Source organism: Melanostigma gelatinosum, assembly GCF_949748355.1.
Source record: "Melanostigma gelatinosum genome assembly, chromosome: 7".
Classification (NCBI taxonomy): Eukaryota; Metazoa; Chordata; class Actinopteri; order Perciformes; family Zoarcidae; genus Melanostigma; species Melanostigma gelatinosum.
Window position 1 is genome coordinate 918072 of NC_136640.1, and position 16353 is coordinate 934424.

A 16353-nucleotide genomic window follows, 5' to 3' on the forward strand; every position below is an offset into this window, starting at 1 on the left:
CAGGTTTATAGTTAGGGCTGGCTCAGGTTTATAGTTAGGGCTGGCTCAGGTTTATAGTTAGGGCTGGTTCAGGTTTATAGTTAGGGCTGGTTCAGGTTTATAGTTAGGGCTGGCTCAGGTTTATAGTTAGGGCTGGTTCAGGTTTATAGTTAGGGCTGGTTCAGGTTTATAGTTAGGGCTGGTTCAGGTTTATAGTTAGGGCTGGCTCAGGTTTATAGTTAGGGCTGGTTCAGGTTTATAGTTAGGGATGGTTCAGGTTTATAGTTAGGGATGGTTCAGGTTTATAGTTAGGGCTGGTTCAGGTTTATAGTTAGGGCTGGTTCAGGTTTATAGTTAGGGATGGTTCAGGTTTATAGTTAGGGCTGGTTCAGGTTTATAGTTAGGGCTGGTTCAGGTTTATAGTTAGGGCTGGTTCAGGTTTATAGTTAGGGCTGGTTCAGGTTCATAGTTAGGGCTGGTTCAGGTTTATAGTTAGGGCTGGTTCAGGTTTATAGTTAGGGCTGGTTCAGGTTCATAGTTAGGGCTGGTTCAGGTTTATAGTTAGGGCTGGTTCAGGTTTATAGTTAGGGCTGGTTCAGGTTCATAGTTAGGGCTGGTTCAGGTTCATAGTTAGGGCTGGTTCAGGTTCATAGTTAGGGCTGGTTCAGGTTCATAGTTAGGGCTGGTTCAGGTTTATAGTTAGGGCTGGTTCAGGTTCATAGTTAGGGCTGGTTCAGGTTCATAGTTAGGGCTGGTTCAGGTTCATAGTTAGGGCTGGTTCAGGTTCATAGTTAGGGCTGGTTCAGGTTCATAGTTAGGGCTGGTTCAGGTTTATAGTTAGGGCTGGTTCAGGATTATAGTTAGGACTGGTTCAGGTCTATAGTTAGGGCTGGTTCAGGTTTATAGTTAGGGCTGGTTCAGGTCTATAGTTAGGGCTGGTTCAGGATTATAGTTAGGACTGGTTCAGGTCTATAGTTAGGGCTGGTTCAGGTTTATAGTTAGGGCTGGTTCAGGTTTATAGTTAGGGCTGGTTCAGGTTTATAGTTAGGGCTGGTTCAGGTTCATAGTTAGGGCTGGTTCAGGTTTATAGTTAGGACTGGTTCAGGTTTATAGTTAGGGCTGGTTCAGGTTTATAGTTAGGGCTGGTTCAGGTTTATAGTTAGGGCTGGTTCAGGTTTATAGTTAGGGCTGGTTCAGGTTTATAGTTAGGACTGGTTCAGGTTTATAGTTAGGGCTGGTTCAGGTTTATAGTTAGGGCTGGTTCAGGTTTATAGTTAGGGCTGGTTCAGGTTTATAGTTAGGGCTGGTTCAGGTTTATAGTTAGGGCTGGTTCAGGTTCATAGTTAGGGCTGGTTCAGGTTTATAGTTAGGGCTGGTTCAGGTTTATAGTTGGGCTGGTTCAGGATTATAGTTAGGACTGGTTCAGGTCTATAGTTAGGGCTGGTTCAGGTTTATAGTTAGGGCTGGTTCAGGTTTATAGTTAGGGCTAGTTCAGGTTTATAGTTAGCGCTGGTTCAGGATTATAGTTAGGACTGGTTCAGGTCTATAGTTAGGGCTGGTTCAGGTTTATAGTTAGGGCTGGTTCAGGTTTATAGTTAGGGCTGGTTCAGGTTTATAGTTAGGGCTGGTTCAGGTTTATAGTTAGGGCTGGTTCAGGTTTATAGTTAGGGCTGGTTCAGGTTTATAGTTAGGGCTGGTTCAGGTTCATAGTTAGGGCTGGTTCAGGTTTATAGTTAGGGCTGGTTCAGGTTTATAGTTAGGGCTGGTTCAGGTTTATAGTTAGGGCTGGTTCAGGTTTATAGTTAGGGCTGGTTCAGGTTTATAGTTAGGGCTGGTTCAGGTTCATAGTTAGGGCTGGTTCAGGTTTATAGTTAGGGCTGGTTCAGGTTTATAGTTAGGGCTGGTTCAGGTTTATAGTTAGGGCTGGTTCAGGTTTATAGTTAGGGCTGGTGCAGGTTTATAGTTAGGGCTGGTTCAGGTTTATAGTTAGGGCTGGTTCAGGATTATAGTTAGGACTGGTTCAGGTCTATAGTTAGGGCTGGTTCAGGTTTATAGTTAGGGCTGGTTCAGGTTTATAGTTAGGCCTGGTTCAGGTTTATAGTTAGGGCTGGTTCAGGTTCATAGTTAGGGCTGGTTCAGGTTTATAGTTAGGGCTGGTTCAGGTTTATAGTTAGGGCTGGTTCAGGTTTATAGTTAGGGCTGGTTCAGGTTCATAGTTAGGGCTGGTTCAGGTTTATAGTTAGGGCTGGTTCAGGTTTATAGTTAGAGCTGGTTCAGGTTCATAGTTAGGGCTGGTTCAGGTTCATAGTTAGGGCTGGTTCAGGTTCATAGTTAGGGCTGGTTCAGGTTCATAGTTAGGGCTGGTTCAGGTTCATAGTTAGGGCTGGTTCAGGTTCATAGTTAGGGCTGGTTCAGGTTCATAGTTAGGGCTGGTTCAGGTTCATAGTTAGGGCTGGTTCAGGTTTATAGTTAGGGCTGGTTCAGGTCTATAGTTAGGGCTGGTTCAGGATTATAGTTAGGACTGGTTCAGGTCTATAGTTAGGGCTGGTTCAGGTTTATAGTTAGGGCTGGTTCAGGTTTATAGTTAGGGCTGGTTCAGGTTTATAGTTAGGGCTGGTTCAGGTTCATAGTTAGGGCTGGTTCAGGTTTATAGTTAGGACTGGTTCAGGTTTATAGTTAGGGCTGGTTCAGGTTTATAGTTAGGGCTGGTTCAGGTTTATAGTTAGGGCTGGTTCAGGTTTATAGTTAGGGCTGGTTCAGGTTTATAGTTAGGACTGGTTCAGGTTTATAGTTAGGGCTGGTTCAGGTTTATAGTTAGGGCTGGTTCAGGTTTATAGTTAGGGCTGGTTCAGGTTTATAGTTAGGGCTGGTTCAGGTTTATAGTTAGGGCTGGTTCAGGTTCATAGTTAGGGCTGGTTCAGGTTTATAGTTAGGGCTGGTTCAGGTTTATAGTTAGGGCTGGTTCAGGTTTATAGTTGGGCTGGTTCAGGATTATAGTTAGGACTGGTTCAGGTCTATAGTTAGGGCTGGTTCAGGTTTATAGTTAGGGCTGGTTCAGGTTTATAGTTAGGGCTAGTTCAGGTTTATAGTTAGGGCTGGTTCAGGATTATAGTTAGGACTGGTTCAGGTCTATAGTTAGGGCTGGTTCAGGTTTATAGTTAGGGCTGGTTCAGGTTTATAGTTAGGGCTGGTTCAGGTTTATAGTTAGGGCTGGTTCAGGTTTATAGTTAGGGCTGGTTCAGGTTTATAGTTAGGGCTGGTTCAGGTTTATAGTTAGGGCTGGTTCAGGTTCATAGTTAGGGCTGGTTCAGGTTTATAGTTAGGGCTGGTTCAGGTTTATAGTTAGGGCTGGTTCAGGTTTATAGTTAGGGCTGGTTCAGGTTTATAGTTAGGGCTGGTTCAGGTTCATAGTTAGGGCTGGTTCAGGTTTATAGTTAGGGCTGGTTCAGGTTTATAGTTAGGGCTGGTTCAGGTTTATAGTTAGGGCTGGTTCAGGTTTATAGTTAGGGCTGGTGCAGGTTTATAGTTAGGGCTGGTTCAGGTTTATAGTTAGGGCTGGTTCAGGATTATAGTTAGGACTGGTTCAGGTCTATAGTTAGGGCTGGTTCAGGTTTATAGTTAGGGCTGGTTCAGGTTTATAGTTAGGCCTGGTTCAGGTTTATAGTTAGGGCTGGTTCAGGTTCATAGTTAGGGCTGGTTCAGGTTTATAGTTAGGGCTGGTTCAGGTTTATAGTTAGGGCTGGTTCAGGTTTATAGTTAGGGCTGGTTCAGGTTCATAGTTAGGGCTGGTTCAGGTTTATAGTTAGGGCTGGTTCAGGTTTATAGTTAGAGCTGGTTCAGGTTCATAGTTAGGGCTGGTTCAGGTTCATAGTTAGGGCTGGTTCAGGTTCATAGTTAGGGCTGGTTCAGGTTCATAGTTAGGGCTGGTTCAGGTTCATAGTTAGGGCTGGTTCAGGTTCATAGTTAGGGCTGGTTCAGGTTCATAGTTAGGGCTGGTTCAGGTTCATAGTTAGGGCTGGTTCAGGTTCATAGTTAGGGCTGGTTCAGGTTCATAGTTAGGGCTGGTTCAGGTTTATAGTTAGGGCTGGTTCAGGTTTATAGTTAGGGCTGGTTCAGGTTTATAGTTAGGGCTGGTTCAGGTTCATAGTTAGGGCTGGTTCAGGTTTATAGTTAGGGCTGGTTCAGGTTTATAGTTAGGGCTGGTTCAGGTTTATAGTTAGGGCTGGTTCAGGTTCATAGTTAGGGCTGGTTCAGGTTCATAGTTAGGGCTGGTTCAGGTTCATAGTTAGGGCTGGTTCCGGTTCATAGTTAGGGCTGGTTCAGGTTTATAGTTAGGACTGGTTCAGGTTCATAGTTAGGGCTGGTTCAGGTTCATAGTTAGGGCTGGTTCAGGTTCATAGTTAGGGCTGGTTCAGGTTCATAGTTAGGGCTGGTTCAGGTTTATAGTTAGGGCTGGTTCAGGTTTATAGTTAGGGCTGGTTCAGGTTCATAGTTAGGGCTGGTTCAGGTTCATAGTTAGGGCTGGTTCAGGTTCATAGTTAGGGCTGGTTCAGGTTCATAGTTAGGGCTGGTTCAGGTTCATAGTTAGGGCTGGTTCAGGTTTATAGTTAGGACTGGTTCAGGTTTATAGTTAGGGCTGGTTCAGGTTTATAGTTAGGGCTGGTTCAGGTTCATAGTTAGGGCTGGTTCAGGTTCATAGTTAGGGCTGGTTCAGGTTCATAGTTAGGGCTGGTTCAGGTTCATAGTTAGGGCTGGTTCAGGTTCATAGTTAGGGCTGGTTCAGGTTCATAGTTAGGGCTGGTTCAGGTTTATAGTTAGGGCTGGCTCAGGTTTATAGTTAGGGCTGGTTCAGGTTTATAGTTAGGGCTGGTTCAGGTTTATAGTTAGGGCTGGCTCAGGTTTATAGTTAGGGCTGGTTCAGGTTTATAGTTAGGGCTGGTTCAGGTTTATAGTTAGGACTGGTTCAGGTTTATAGTTAGGACTGGTTCAGGTTTATAGTTAGGGCTGGTTCAGGTTTATAGTTAGGGCTGGTTCAGGTTTATAGTTAGGGCTGGCTCAGGTTTATAGTTAGGGCTGGTTCAGGTTTATAGTTAGGGCTGGTTCAGGTTTATAGTTAGGGCTGGCTCAGGTTTATAGTTAGGGCTGGTTCAGGTTTATAGTTAGGGCTGGTTCAGGTTTATAGTTAGGGCTGGTTCAGGTTTATAGTTAGGGCTGGCTCAGGTTTATAGTTAGGGCTGGTTCAGGTTTATAGTTAGGGATGGTTCAGGTTTATAGTTAGGGCTGGTTCAGGTTTATAGTTAGGGCTGGTTCAGGTTTATAGTTAGGGATGGTTCAGGTTTATAGTTAGGGCTGGTTCAGGTTTATAGTTAGGGCTGGTTCAGGTTTATAGTTAGGGCTGGTTCAGGTTTATAGTTAGGGCTGGTTCAGGTTCATAGTTAGGGCTGGTTCAGGTTTATAGTTAGGGCTGGTTCAGGTTTATAGTTAGGGCTGGTTCAGGTTCATAGTTAGGGCTGGTTCAGGTTTATAGTTAGGGCTGGTTCAGGTTTATAGTTAGGGCTGGTTCAGGTTCATAGTTAGGGCTGGTTCAGGTTCATAGTTAGGGCTGGTTCAGGTTCATAGTTAGGGCTGGTTCAGGTTCATAGTTAGGGCTGGTTCAGGTTTATAGTTAGGGCTGGTTCAGGTTCATAGTTAGGGCTGGTTCAGGTTCATAGTTAGGGCTGGTTCAGGTTCATAGTTAGGGCTGGTTCAGGTTCATAGTTAGGGCTGGTTCAGGTTCATAGTTATGGCTGGTTCAGGTTCATAGTTAGGGCTGGTTCAGGTTCATAGTTAGGGCTGGTTCAGGTTTATAGTTAGGGCTGGTTCAGGTTCATAGTTAGGGCTGGTTCAGGTTCATAGTTAGGGCTGGTTCAGGTTCATAGTTAGGGCTGGTTCAGGTTCATAGTTAGGGCTGGTTCAGGTTCATAGTTAGGGCTGGTTCAGGTTCATAGTTAGGGCTGGTTCAGGTTCATAGTTAGGGCTGGTTCAGGTTTATAGTTAGGGCTGGTTCGGGTTTATAGTTAGGGCTGGTTCAGGTTTATAGTTAGGGCTGGTTCAGGTTCATAGTTAGGGCTGGTTCAGGTTCATAGTTAGGGCTGGTTCAGGTTCATAGTTAGCGCTGGTTCAGGTTCATAGTTAGGGCTGGTTCAGGTTCATAGTTAGGGCTGGTTCAGGTTTATAGTTAGGGCTGGTTCAGGTTTATAGTTAGGGCTGGTTCAGGATTATAGTTAGGACTGGTTCAGGTCTATAGTTAGGGCTGGTTCAGGTTTATAGTTAGGGCTGGTTCAGGTCTATAGTTAGGGCTGGTTCAGGATTATAGTTAGGACTGGTTCAGGTCTATAGTTAGGGCTGGTTCAGGTCTATAGTTAGGGCTGGTTCAGGATTATAGTTAGGACTGGTTCAGGTCTATAGTTAGGGCTGGTTCAGGTTTATAGTTAGGGCTGGTTCAGGTTTATAGTTAGGGCTGGTTCAGGTTTATAGTTAGGGCTGGTTCAGGTTCATAGTTAGGGCTGGTTCAGGTTTATAGTTAGGGCTGGTTCAGGTTTATAGTTAGGGCTGGTTCAGGTTTATAGTTGGGCTGGTTCAGGATTATAGTTAGGACTGGTTCAGGTCTATAGTTAGGGCTGGTTCAGGTTTATAGTTAGGGCTGGTTCAGGTTTATAGTTAGGGCTAGTTCAGGTTTATAGTTAGGGCTGGTTCAGGATTATAGTTAGGACTGGTTCAGGTCTATAGTTAGGGCTGGTTCAGGTTTATAGTTAGGGCTGGTTCAGGTTTATAGTTAGGGCTGGTTCAGGTTTATAGTTAGGGCTGGTTCAGGTTTATAGTTAGGGCTGGTTCAGGTTTATAGTTAGGGCTGGTTCAGGTTTATAGTTAGGGCTGGTTCAGGTTCATAGTTAGGGCTGGTTCAGGTTTATAGTTAGGGCTGGTTCAGGTTTATAGTTAGGGCTGGTTCAGGTTTATAGTTAGGGCTGGTTCAGGTTTATAGTTAGGGCTGGTTCAGGTTCATAGTTAGGGCTGGTTCAGGTTTATAGTTAGGGCTGGTTCAGGTTTATAGTTAGGGCTGGTTCAGGTTTATAGTTAGGGCTGGTTCAGGTTTATAGTTAGGGCTGGTTCAGGATTATAGTTAGGACTGGTTCAGGTCTATAGTTAGGGCTGGTTCAGGTTTATAGTTAGGGCTGGTTCAGGTTTATAGTTAGGGCTGGTTCAGGTTTATAGTTAGGGCTGGTTCAGGTTTATAGTTAGGGCTGGTTCAGGTTTATAGTTAGGGCTGGTTCAGGTTCATAGTTAGGGCTGGTTCAGGTTTATAGTTAGGGCTGGTTCAGGTTTATAGTTAGAGCTGGTTCAGGTTCATAGTTAGGGCTGGTTCAGGTTCATAGTTAGGGCTGGTTCAGGTTCATAGTTAGGGCTGGTTCAGGTTCATAGTTAGGGCTGGTTCAGGTTCATAGTTAGGGCTGGTTCAGGTTCATAGTTAGGGCTGGTTCAGGTTCATAGTTAGGGCTGGTTCAGGTTCATAGTTAGGGCTGGTTCAGGTTTATAGTTAGGGCTGGTTCAGGGTTATAGTTAGGGCTGGTTCAGGTTTATAGTTAGGGCTGGTTCAGGTTCATAGTTAGGGCTGGTTCAGGTTTATAGTTAGGGCTGGTTCAGGTTTATAGTTAGGGCTGGTTCAGGTTTATAGTTAGGGCTGGTTCAGGTTCATAGTTAGGGCTGGTTCAGGTTCATAGTTAGGGCTGGTTCAGGTTCATAGTTCGGGCTGGTTCAGGTTCATAGTTAGGGCTGGTTCAGGTTTATAGTTAGGACTGGTTCAGGTTCATAGTTAGGGCTGGTTCAGGTTCATAGTTAGGGCTGGTTCAGGTTCATAGTTAGGGCTGGTTCAGGTTCATAGTTAGGGCTGGTTCAGGTTTATAGTTAGGGCTGGTTCAGGTTTATAGTTAGGGCTGGTTCAGGTTCATAGTTAGGGCTGGTTCAGGTTCATAGTTAGGGCTGGTTCAGGTTCATAGTTAGGGCTGGTTCAGGTTCATAGTTAGGGCTGGTTCAGGTTCATAGTTAGGGCTGGTTCAGGTTTATAGTTAGGACTGGTTCAGGTTTATAGTTAGGGCTGGTTCAGGTTTATAGTTAGGGCTGGTTCAGGTTCATAGTTAGGGCTGGTTCAGGTTCATAGTTAGGGCTGGTTCAGGTTCATAGTTAGGGCTGGTTCAGGTTCATAGTTAGGGCTGGTTCAGGTTCATAGTTAGGGCTGGTTCAGGTTCATAGTTAGGGCTGGTTCAGGTTTATAGTTAGGGCTGGCTCAGGTTTATAGTTAGGGCTGGTTCAGGTTTATAGTTAGGGCTGGTTCAGGTTTATAGTTAGGGCTGGCTCAGGTTTATAGTTAGGGCTGGTTCAGGTTTATAGTTAGGGCTGGTTCAGGTTTATAGTTAGGACTGGTTCAGGTTTATAGTTAGGACTGGTTCAGGTTTATAGTTAGGGCTGGTTCAGGTTTATAGTTAGGGCTGGTTCAGGTTTATAGTTAGGGCTGGCTCAGGTTTATAGTTAGGGCTGGTTCAGGTTTATAGTTAGGGCTGGTTCAGGTTTATAGTTAGGGCTGGCTCAGGTTTATAGTTAGGGCTGGTTCAGGTTTATAGTTAGGGCTGGTTCAGGTTTATAGTTAGGGCTGGTTCAGGTTTATAGTTAGGGCTGGCTCAGGTTTATAGTTAGGGCTGGTTCAGGTTTATAGTTAGGGATGGTTCAGGTTTATAGTTAGGGATGGTTCAGGTTTATAGTTAGGGCTGGTTCAGGTTTATAGTTAGGGCTGGTTCAGGTTTATAGTTAGGGATGGTTCAGGTTTATAGTTAGGGCTGGTTCAGGTTTATAGTTAGGGCTGGTTCAGGTTTATAGTTAGGGCTGGTTCAGGTTTATAGTTAGGGCTGGTTCAGGTTCATAGTTAGGGCTGGTTCAGGTTTATAGTTAGGGCTGGTTCAGGTTTATAGTTAGGGCTGGTTCAGGTTCATAGTTAGGGCTGGTTCAGGTTTATAGTTAGGGCTGGTTCAGGTTTATAGTTAGGGCTGGTTCAGGTTCATAGTTAGGGCTGGTTCAGGTTCATAGTTAGGGCTGGTTCAGGTTCATAGTTAGGGCTGGTTCAGGTTCATAGTTAGGGCTGGTTCAGGTTTATAGTTAGGGCTGGTTCAGGTTCATAGTTAGGGCTGGTTCAGGTTCATAGTTAGGGCTGGTTCAGGTTCATAGTTAGGGCTGGTTCAGGTTCATAGTTAGGGCTGGTTCAGGTTCATAGTTAGGGCTGGTTCAGGTTCATAGTTAGGGCTGGTTCAGGTTTATAGTTAGGGCTGGTTCGGGTTTATAGTTAGGGCTGGTTCAGGTTTATAGTTAGGGCTGGTTCAGGTTCATAGTTAGGGCTGGTTCAGGTTCATAGTTAGGGCTGGTTCAGGTTCATAGTTAGCGCTGGTTCAGGTTCATAGTTAGGGCTGGTTCAGGTTCATAGTTAGGGCTGGTTCAGGTTTATAGTTAGGGCTGGTTCAGGTTCATAGTTAGGGCTGGTTCAGGTTCATAGTTAGGGCTGGTTCAGGTTCATAGTTATGGCTGGTTCAGGTTCATAGTTAGGGCTGGTTCAGGTTCATAGTTAGGGCTGGTTCAGGTTTATAGTTAGGGCTGGTTCAGGTTCATAGTTAGGGCTGGTTCAGGTTCATAGTTAGGGCTGGTTCAGGTTCATAGTTAGGGCTGGTTCAGGTTCATAGTTAGGGCTGGTTCAGGTTCATAGTTAGGGCTGGTTCAGGTTCATAGTTAGGGCTGGTTCAGGTTTATAGTTAGGGCTGGTTCGGGTTTATAGTTAGGGCTGGTTCAGGTTTATAGTTAGGGCTGGTTCAGGTTCATAGTTAGGGCTGGTTCAGGTTCATAGTTAGGGCTGGTTCAGGTTCATAGTTAGGGCTGGTTCAGGTTTATAGTTAGGGCTGGTTCAGGTTCATAGTTAGGGCTGGTTCAGGTTCATAGTTAGGGCTGGTTCAGGTTTATAGTTAGGGCTGGTTCAGGTTCATAGTTAGGGCTGGTTCAGGTTCATAGTTAGGGCTGGTTCAGGTTCATAGTTAGGGCTGGTTCAGGTTCATAGTTAGGGCTGGTTCAGGTTTATAGTTAGGGCTGGTTCAGGTTTATAGTTAGGGCTGGTTCAGGTTTATAGTTAGGGCTGGTTCAGGTTCATAGTTAGGGCTGGTTCAGGTTCATAGTTAGGGCTGGTTCAGGTTCATAGTTAGGGCTGGTTCAGGTTCATAGTTAGGGCTGGTTCAGGTTTATAGTTAGGACTGGTTCAGGTTTATAGTTAGGGCTGGTTCAGGTTTATAGTTAGGGCTGGTTCAGGTTCATAGTTAGGGCTGGTTCAGGTTCATAGTTAGGGCTGGTTCAGGTTCATAGTTAGGGCTGGTTCAGGTTCATAGTTAGGGCTGGTTCAGGTTCTCATTGGACCAGCCCCTAGTTGTATGGCGCTATAGCCCCAGACTGCTGCAGGACCTTCTGTGATACACACTGACGAGACTGAACTCATGTGTTTTACCTGCAGAGGAGCTCTGAGGCTGATCTCCTCAGCGTAGTAACAGAGGACACTCCAGGGAGCACTGAGGAGGACAAAACAGATCTTTGTCTTCGCCTCAAGGACCTCCTTCTGTGGAGACACAAAGAAACTGCTTTAAATCACTGGAGTTCCACAAGGCTCTTTTCTAGTTCCACTGCTTTTCTCTCTTAATAATGTTTCTCATCACAGCTACACAGACAACACCCACTTACATATAACCAATGGTGGAAAGTAACGAAGTATATTTTGTCAAGTACAGTATTTAGGTACAACTTTACAGGTACTCTACTTTACTTGCACGTTTCTTTATAGAATATTTATGATGCATTTTTTACAGATTAAATTATCAAACATTATATGAAGCAGATCAAATGAGCTCCATCTTGACCAACTATAAATATGAAGGACTGCTTACACATCAAAGAATTATCCAACTACAGAACACTGACAGGGCACATTCCTCCTTATGACTAGTTTTGAAACTACATTACCATTTACTGATGCGAGACACCTTTGCTCGGCTCATTTTCTGTAACCAGTGCAGCATTAAAGCATGGTGGAGTACATTAACGTTACTGCTTAACAATGATCCCATCATGTGTTAATAGAACATGTAAAGGCTCAATACATAATACTACTGCTGTGCTTTTATATGAGTGTCTTACGGACTTTACCACTGATATGTTTTCTTAGGTAATTATGTAATTTGATGCATGAATTAATAACAGAAGAACCGGTTCTACAGTGTTCACTGTTCAAACATGTCTCATTGATGTGATGTTTGACTTGTGGTGTGTTTGTTTTATCCACCTGCTCCTGCAGCAGTCCGGAGTCTCTCAGTTTGTTCAGAAACACCTTCCTCCACTTCCTGTGGGCTGGGATAACACCTTTGCTCTCCTCCGTCTGTGAGGTTAGAGGCTCCTCCCACACCAACACAAAATCTGTCCAATAGGAGCACAGCATTCAGACCAGCAGTAAACAAAGCAGGAAGTTCTGAAACTTAAACCAAACTAAAGTTGTCCATGTGAGTTCAACCCCTAAAGACCAGAATGCACCTCGTTGTGCTCCAGCATTGTCAAACCATCACTTTGTGAAGATAGAAATAGAAGATAACAGCTAGTTTGTGCTGTATGCTATGATCAACACGTCTGTAATCTACCAGTAAACAGAGAAGAAGAAGAAGAAGAAGAAGAAGAAGAAGAAGAAGAAGAGGCTGTGAACCAGAAACTAGATATAAACTATAAATATTTATTCAACAGATGAGTTTCCATAATTCTGTTCGTGTATCAACTCGTTTTCATATCTCCAGCTTGATTCTCAGCTGCGTTTCTTTTACTCACCAACTCGACTCGAGCCGTCACTGAAGACGTTCCTGTCAGGACGCAGAGTAGGTGCATTCTGGGAAATAATAAGAATCGTTCAGGACAGGTAAATACATTTAACCTCCACAACAATAAGAGAAAATGATCAAATCAGCGTGATGAAGAACTCTCTCGGATATAAAGCTCTGATTGGTTCTGCTGCAGACTTCACTGGAGAATGATGTCGTTCTTCACTGGTTCCCTCCTCAGACAGCCAATCAGAGTCCTCCATTAGTTCTGGGTTATTACAGAAAACAATCGTTTATGATTCCTCCAGGTTCAGTTCATCAAGATGATCTTCACTGATGAACATTCAGCAGAGGGGTGTTCACTGACCTCTTTTACAATCAGAGAACTAAACGTTAATTCTATTATTCTGTGTTATTCTGTGATTTCAGTAGAAACACACTGTTTCCAGGCTGCTCCAGTGTGTTTATCTAAATGTGACCATTAAGGCTGATGAAGTCCGGAGTTAAACAGAAGATTTCCTCTTTGACTCTATAAATGTACACGCCCCTAATCCATGACTTCCTGGAGAGTTGTAGTTCTGAGACGGTAGATTTAACGAGTTCATGTTGATCTCCAGAGGATCTAAAGTATAACGGAGCAGAGCTAATTATCCAATTAACTAAATGTGGAACATATAAATGATGTCATTCATAGAGAACTTCATGGGGCTCATTGGACTCATTAATTTTACAGACTACTGTCTGAAGGCACCAGACCGTCGCTTCATTGATTAAAGTCTGAATGAAACATCAGAGGCTCCAGGATGCTTCCCTGAGGAACTCCACTTCCTCTGTTTTCTGCTAAATGTCACACTTTGAATCTTTCAATCAGCTGATCGATGATGTCACACACCGTTACCGTGGTGATGCTGCCGTAAATTTTCTCCGCCTCGGTTTCCATGGCGATGACTTCGGCGCTGTCCTCCATCTGCTCCCCTCGCCTCCTCAATCTCCCTCACCTCCTTCCTCACCTTCCTCCGCCACACAGACACAAACAAAGGAATGTATACCTCATGTTATATATATATATAAATATATATATATATATATATATATATACTGTGTAAGTCTCCAGACGGTGATGATGTCATTACAGGTGTGGAGCTGGCAGAGCTCTGATTGGCTGTTGGGTGATCAGGTGATTCATTCACACGTTAAGCTGACGTCTAAAACAACGTTCTGCACGGAACTTTGTTCCATATCCATCAACTTTACGTTTTATTTAATAAATCTCTCTAAAAATATGATTCCATGTTTGATCTTTTCTTATTTTCTTTAAACTATTGACTTTATTTTCCTTCGTTAACCTCGTTCACATTTAAATACATTCTGTTTATCAGTCAGTACCAATAAAGTTTAATTCACTTTACAATCACCTTTAAATAATCCATATATCTGATTATTCATATCAGAGAAATTAAATTATATAAATACTTCTGTACCTTCAATAGCAGTATTTTTACATTGATGTATTGATACTTTTACTCCAGTAAATAATCTGAGTACTTCTAACACAGCTGTTAAGATTCAAAGCTTTTGATTGATCAGTTGAAAATAAATCAACTTTATTGATCAAATCTGAAGCTTCTGAGGATTGTTATGACATGCTGTTACTCAGTGGTGTACAGTAACGAAGTAGAAATACTTCATTACAGTACTTAAGTCGTTTTTTTGGATATCTGTACTTTACTTTACTATTTATATTTCTGTTGACTTTTACTTTTACTTCACTACATTTTGCAAAGAAAACTGATACTTTGACTCCGATACATTTCCCCTGAAACCTTCGTTACTCGCTACAAAATCAAATCTATCTTCAGAAACAAAATGAATCCTGAGAGCAGCGTCGGGGACTGTGGTGGAACACAGACTGCAAGCAAGCAGGTTTGGTGAATCAGTGGTGCTAGCAGCAAGTTAAATCATTGGTTAATCACGTTAATGCACAATTGAAACAAGTGCTCTCAAAGCCGCGGTGTTTTGATTCCCAGTGATGCCCAGGATGCTACATGCTATAAGCTACTACATGAGTAGAGTTCCACACAGGACGGGTGGGATGAGGAGAGGTGGACGGGTCAGACTAACACTGTGTTTCCTCCAGGAGGCCGCAGTTTGTGCCGTGTGTGAAACGAGAAGCTAATGTTGATTTATTTGTGACGTGACTTCCGTACTTAAGCAACGCCGCTTCCGTCGATATTTTAACGCAAACCACGATCTTTTCCTAAATCGAACTAAGTAGTTTCATCGCCTAAACCTTCGTTGTTTCCTGTGAAGATGGAAGTTTATTTTGAAAAGACAGAATGCATGTAACAAGCCAAAACAGACTCATGTTGCTGGACTTTTGCAGGAAAAACGCACGAAAAATTTGTAACTTTTCGTAAGATATCAATAAAACGGGGATGAATTTATATCATTGTATAAAGAGAGTGACATGAGAAGATCAATCTCATGTCTGTAAGTAAAATCAGCTATAATCACTCTTTTAAAGTGATTAGTGACTCGTGTAAAACATTTAAAAAAGGAATAACTTCAGTAGAATCATTCTATACACTGTAGCTTCTTCACATTCTATACTATGTAACTTCTTTACATTGTATAGAATGTGAAGAAGTTACATAGTATAGAATGTGAAGAAGTTACATAGTATAGAATGTGAAGAAGTTACATTCTATACAATGTGAAGAAGTTACATTGTATAGAATGTAACTTCTTCACATTCTATACAATGTAACTTCTTTACATTCTATACTATGTAACTTCTTTACATTGTATAGAATGTAACTTCTTTACATTCTATACAATGTAAAGAAGTTACATTCTATACAACGTAACTTCTTTACATTCTATACAATGTAACTTCTTCACATTGTATTATAATTGTCTTCTGAAGCTGAACAGGACATGTTTCAGTTTCCAGTAATGACTGGGTTGTTACTTTAGTATTGATCATGTTTTGATATCTGAGTCATGTTGTGGATGATCAGATGGAGTTATGATGGGAGCAGTCGCCCAATTGCAGATTCAGCTTCAGCAAAACCTTTGTGTTCAAATTAGCCCACAGGAGTTTACAAGGCAGGCGTCCTTTCTCTAAACACTGACCTGATGCATCAAGTGGATATGTTTTGATGAACATAATATTATGCATTGGCCTCTACATCCTCTAGTCTAATGAGCAGACTTATAAACGCACTGTTACAACTCCTTCATAGTGTCATATCGCTTTACGGAGAATTATGATGATAAGTTCACAGTAGATGCAAAAGTATACTTATGTACAATATATTATGTTGAACATTGTTGCTCCTGAATGGATCACAGCAACCGAATTATGTTCAACACAGCTCCATGTCCTTGGTCATGGTGCCACAGCACTTAAAAGAATAAACTTCATCATTCTCACAATTCTGACCCTTTGCTTTTTTATTAACAGCATACTATTGATGGAGCACATCAATAGATAAAAACAGTTTGGAGACAAACAACCTATTGAATAACATAGAATGACAGATCACACACTCACCTGTGCGTGTGGTCTTTGTCAGGCGATGAGCAGCTCTCTCTCTCTGTCTCTCTGTCTGTATCTGTCTCTCTCTCTCTCTCTCTCTCTCTCTCTCTCTCTCTCTCTCTCTCTCTCTCTCTGTCCGTCTGTGTGTTGAGTTTCCGGATGCAGACTGACCTCCGTAAGCCCCGCCCCTCTTGTTAACCCCGCCCCCCGCCTCTTGTCACTCCTCTGTCTAAAAACAAACAGCAGTTTGTCTGTCACACCTTCACACAGTATATACTATATACTGTGTGTATATTTACATACATGCACGTATACATATATACATAGTATTGGTATATATACCAATACTATGTATACTATATATATATACACACACACATATATATATATATATATACATATATATATATATACATATATATATATATACATATATATATACATATATATATATGTATATATATATATATATATATATACATATATATACACATATATATATACATATATATATATGTATATATATATATATATACATATATATACACATATATATATACATATATATTTATATATACATGTATATATATATATGTATATATATATACATATGTATATATATATACATATACATATGTACATATATATATATACACATATATATACAGATGTATATGTATATATATATGTATATATATACATATATATACATATATATATATATACACACATGTATATGTATATATATATATACACATGTGAATAATACTTATTATTCATAATATTATATAAATGTATTCATTACAAATAAACAGTACTAAAATAAAGTACATGTTGATACTCCTGTGTACTTCTACACTAACATACTGAATATTTAAAAATAAATATGCATTCCCTGCTTTATATATGCAGAATAGAGAG

The 16353-nt window shown here is 41.9% G+C and overlaps 1 protein-coding gene across 3 annotated transcripts in view; it reads right to left on the reverse strand.

Annotated features, from left to right (window-relative positions):
* Positions 1 to 15531, reverse strand: part of ano7 (anoctamin 7) — a 58678-nt gene extending 43147 nt beyond the window's left edge. For 2 of the 3 annotated variants that reach the window (XR_013772147.1, XM_079272638.1), the window contains exons 1-5: positions 15448 to 15531; positions 12784 to 12901; positions 11902 to 11959; positions 11372 to 11502; positions 10544 to 10651 (exon numbers count right to left, since the gene is read on the reverse strand). Coding sequence is in view for 2 of the 3 variants with exons in the window: in XM_079272638.1 (XP_079128764.1) it covers positions 10544 to 10651; positions 11372 to 11502; positions 11902 to 11959; positions 12784 to 12858 (372 nt within the window). In the remaining variant the exon portion in view is untranslated. Of the gene's footprint in view, positions 1 to 10543; positions 10652 to 11371; positions 11503 to 11901; positions 11960 to 12783; positions 12906 to 15447 lie in introns of all 3 variants that reach the window. The other variant, XM_079272639.1, reaches the window with a different exon arrangement.
* Between the last annotated feature and the right edge of the window lie 822 nt (positions 15532 to 16353).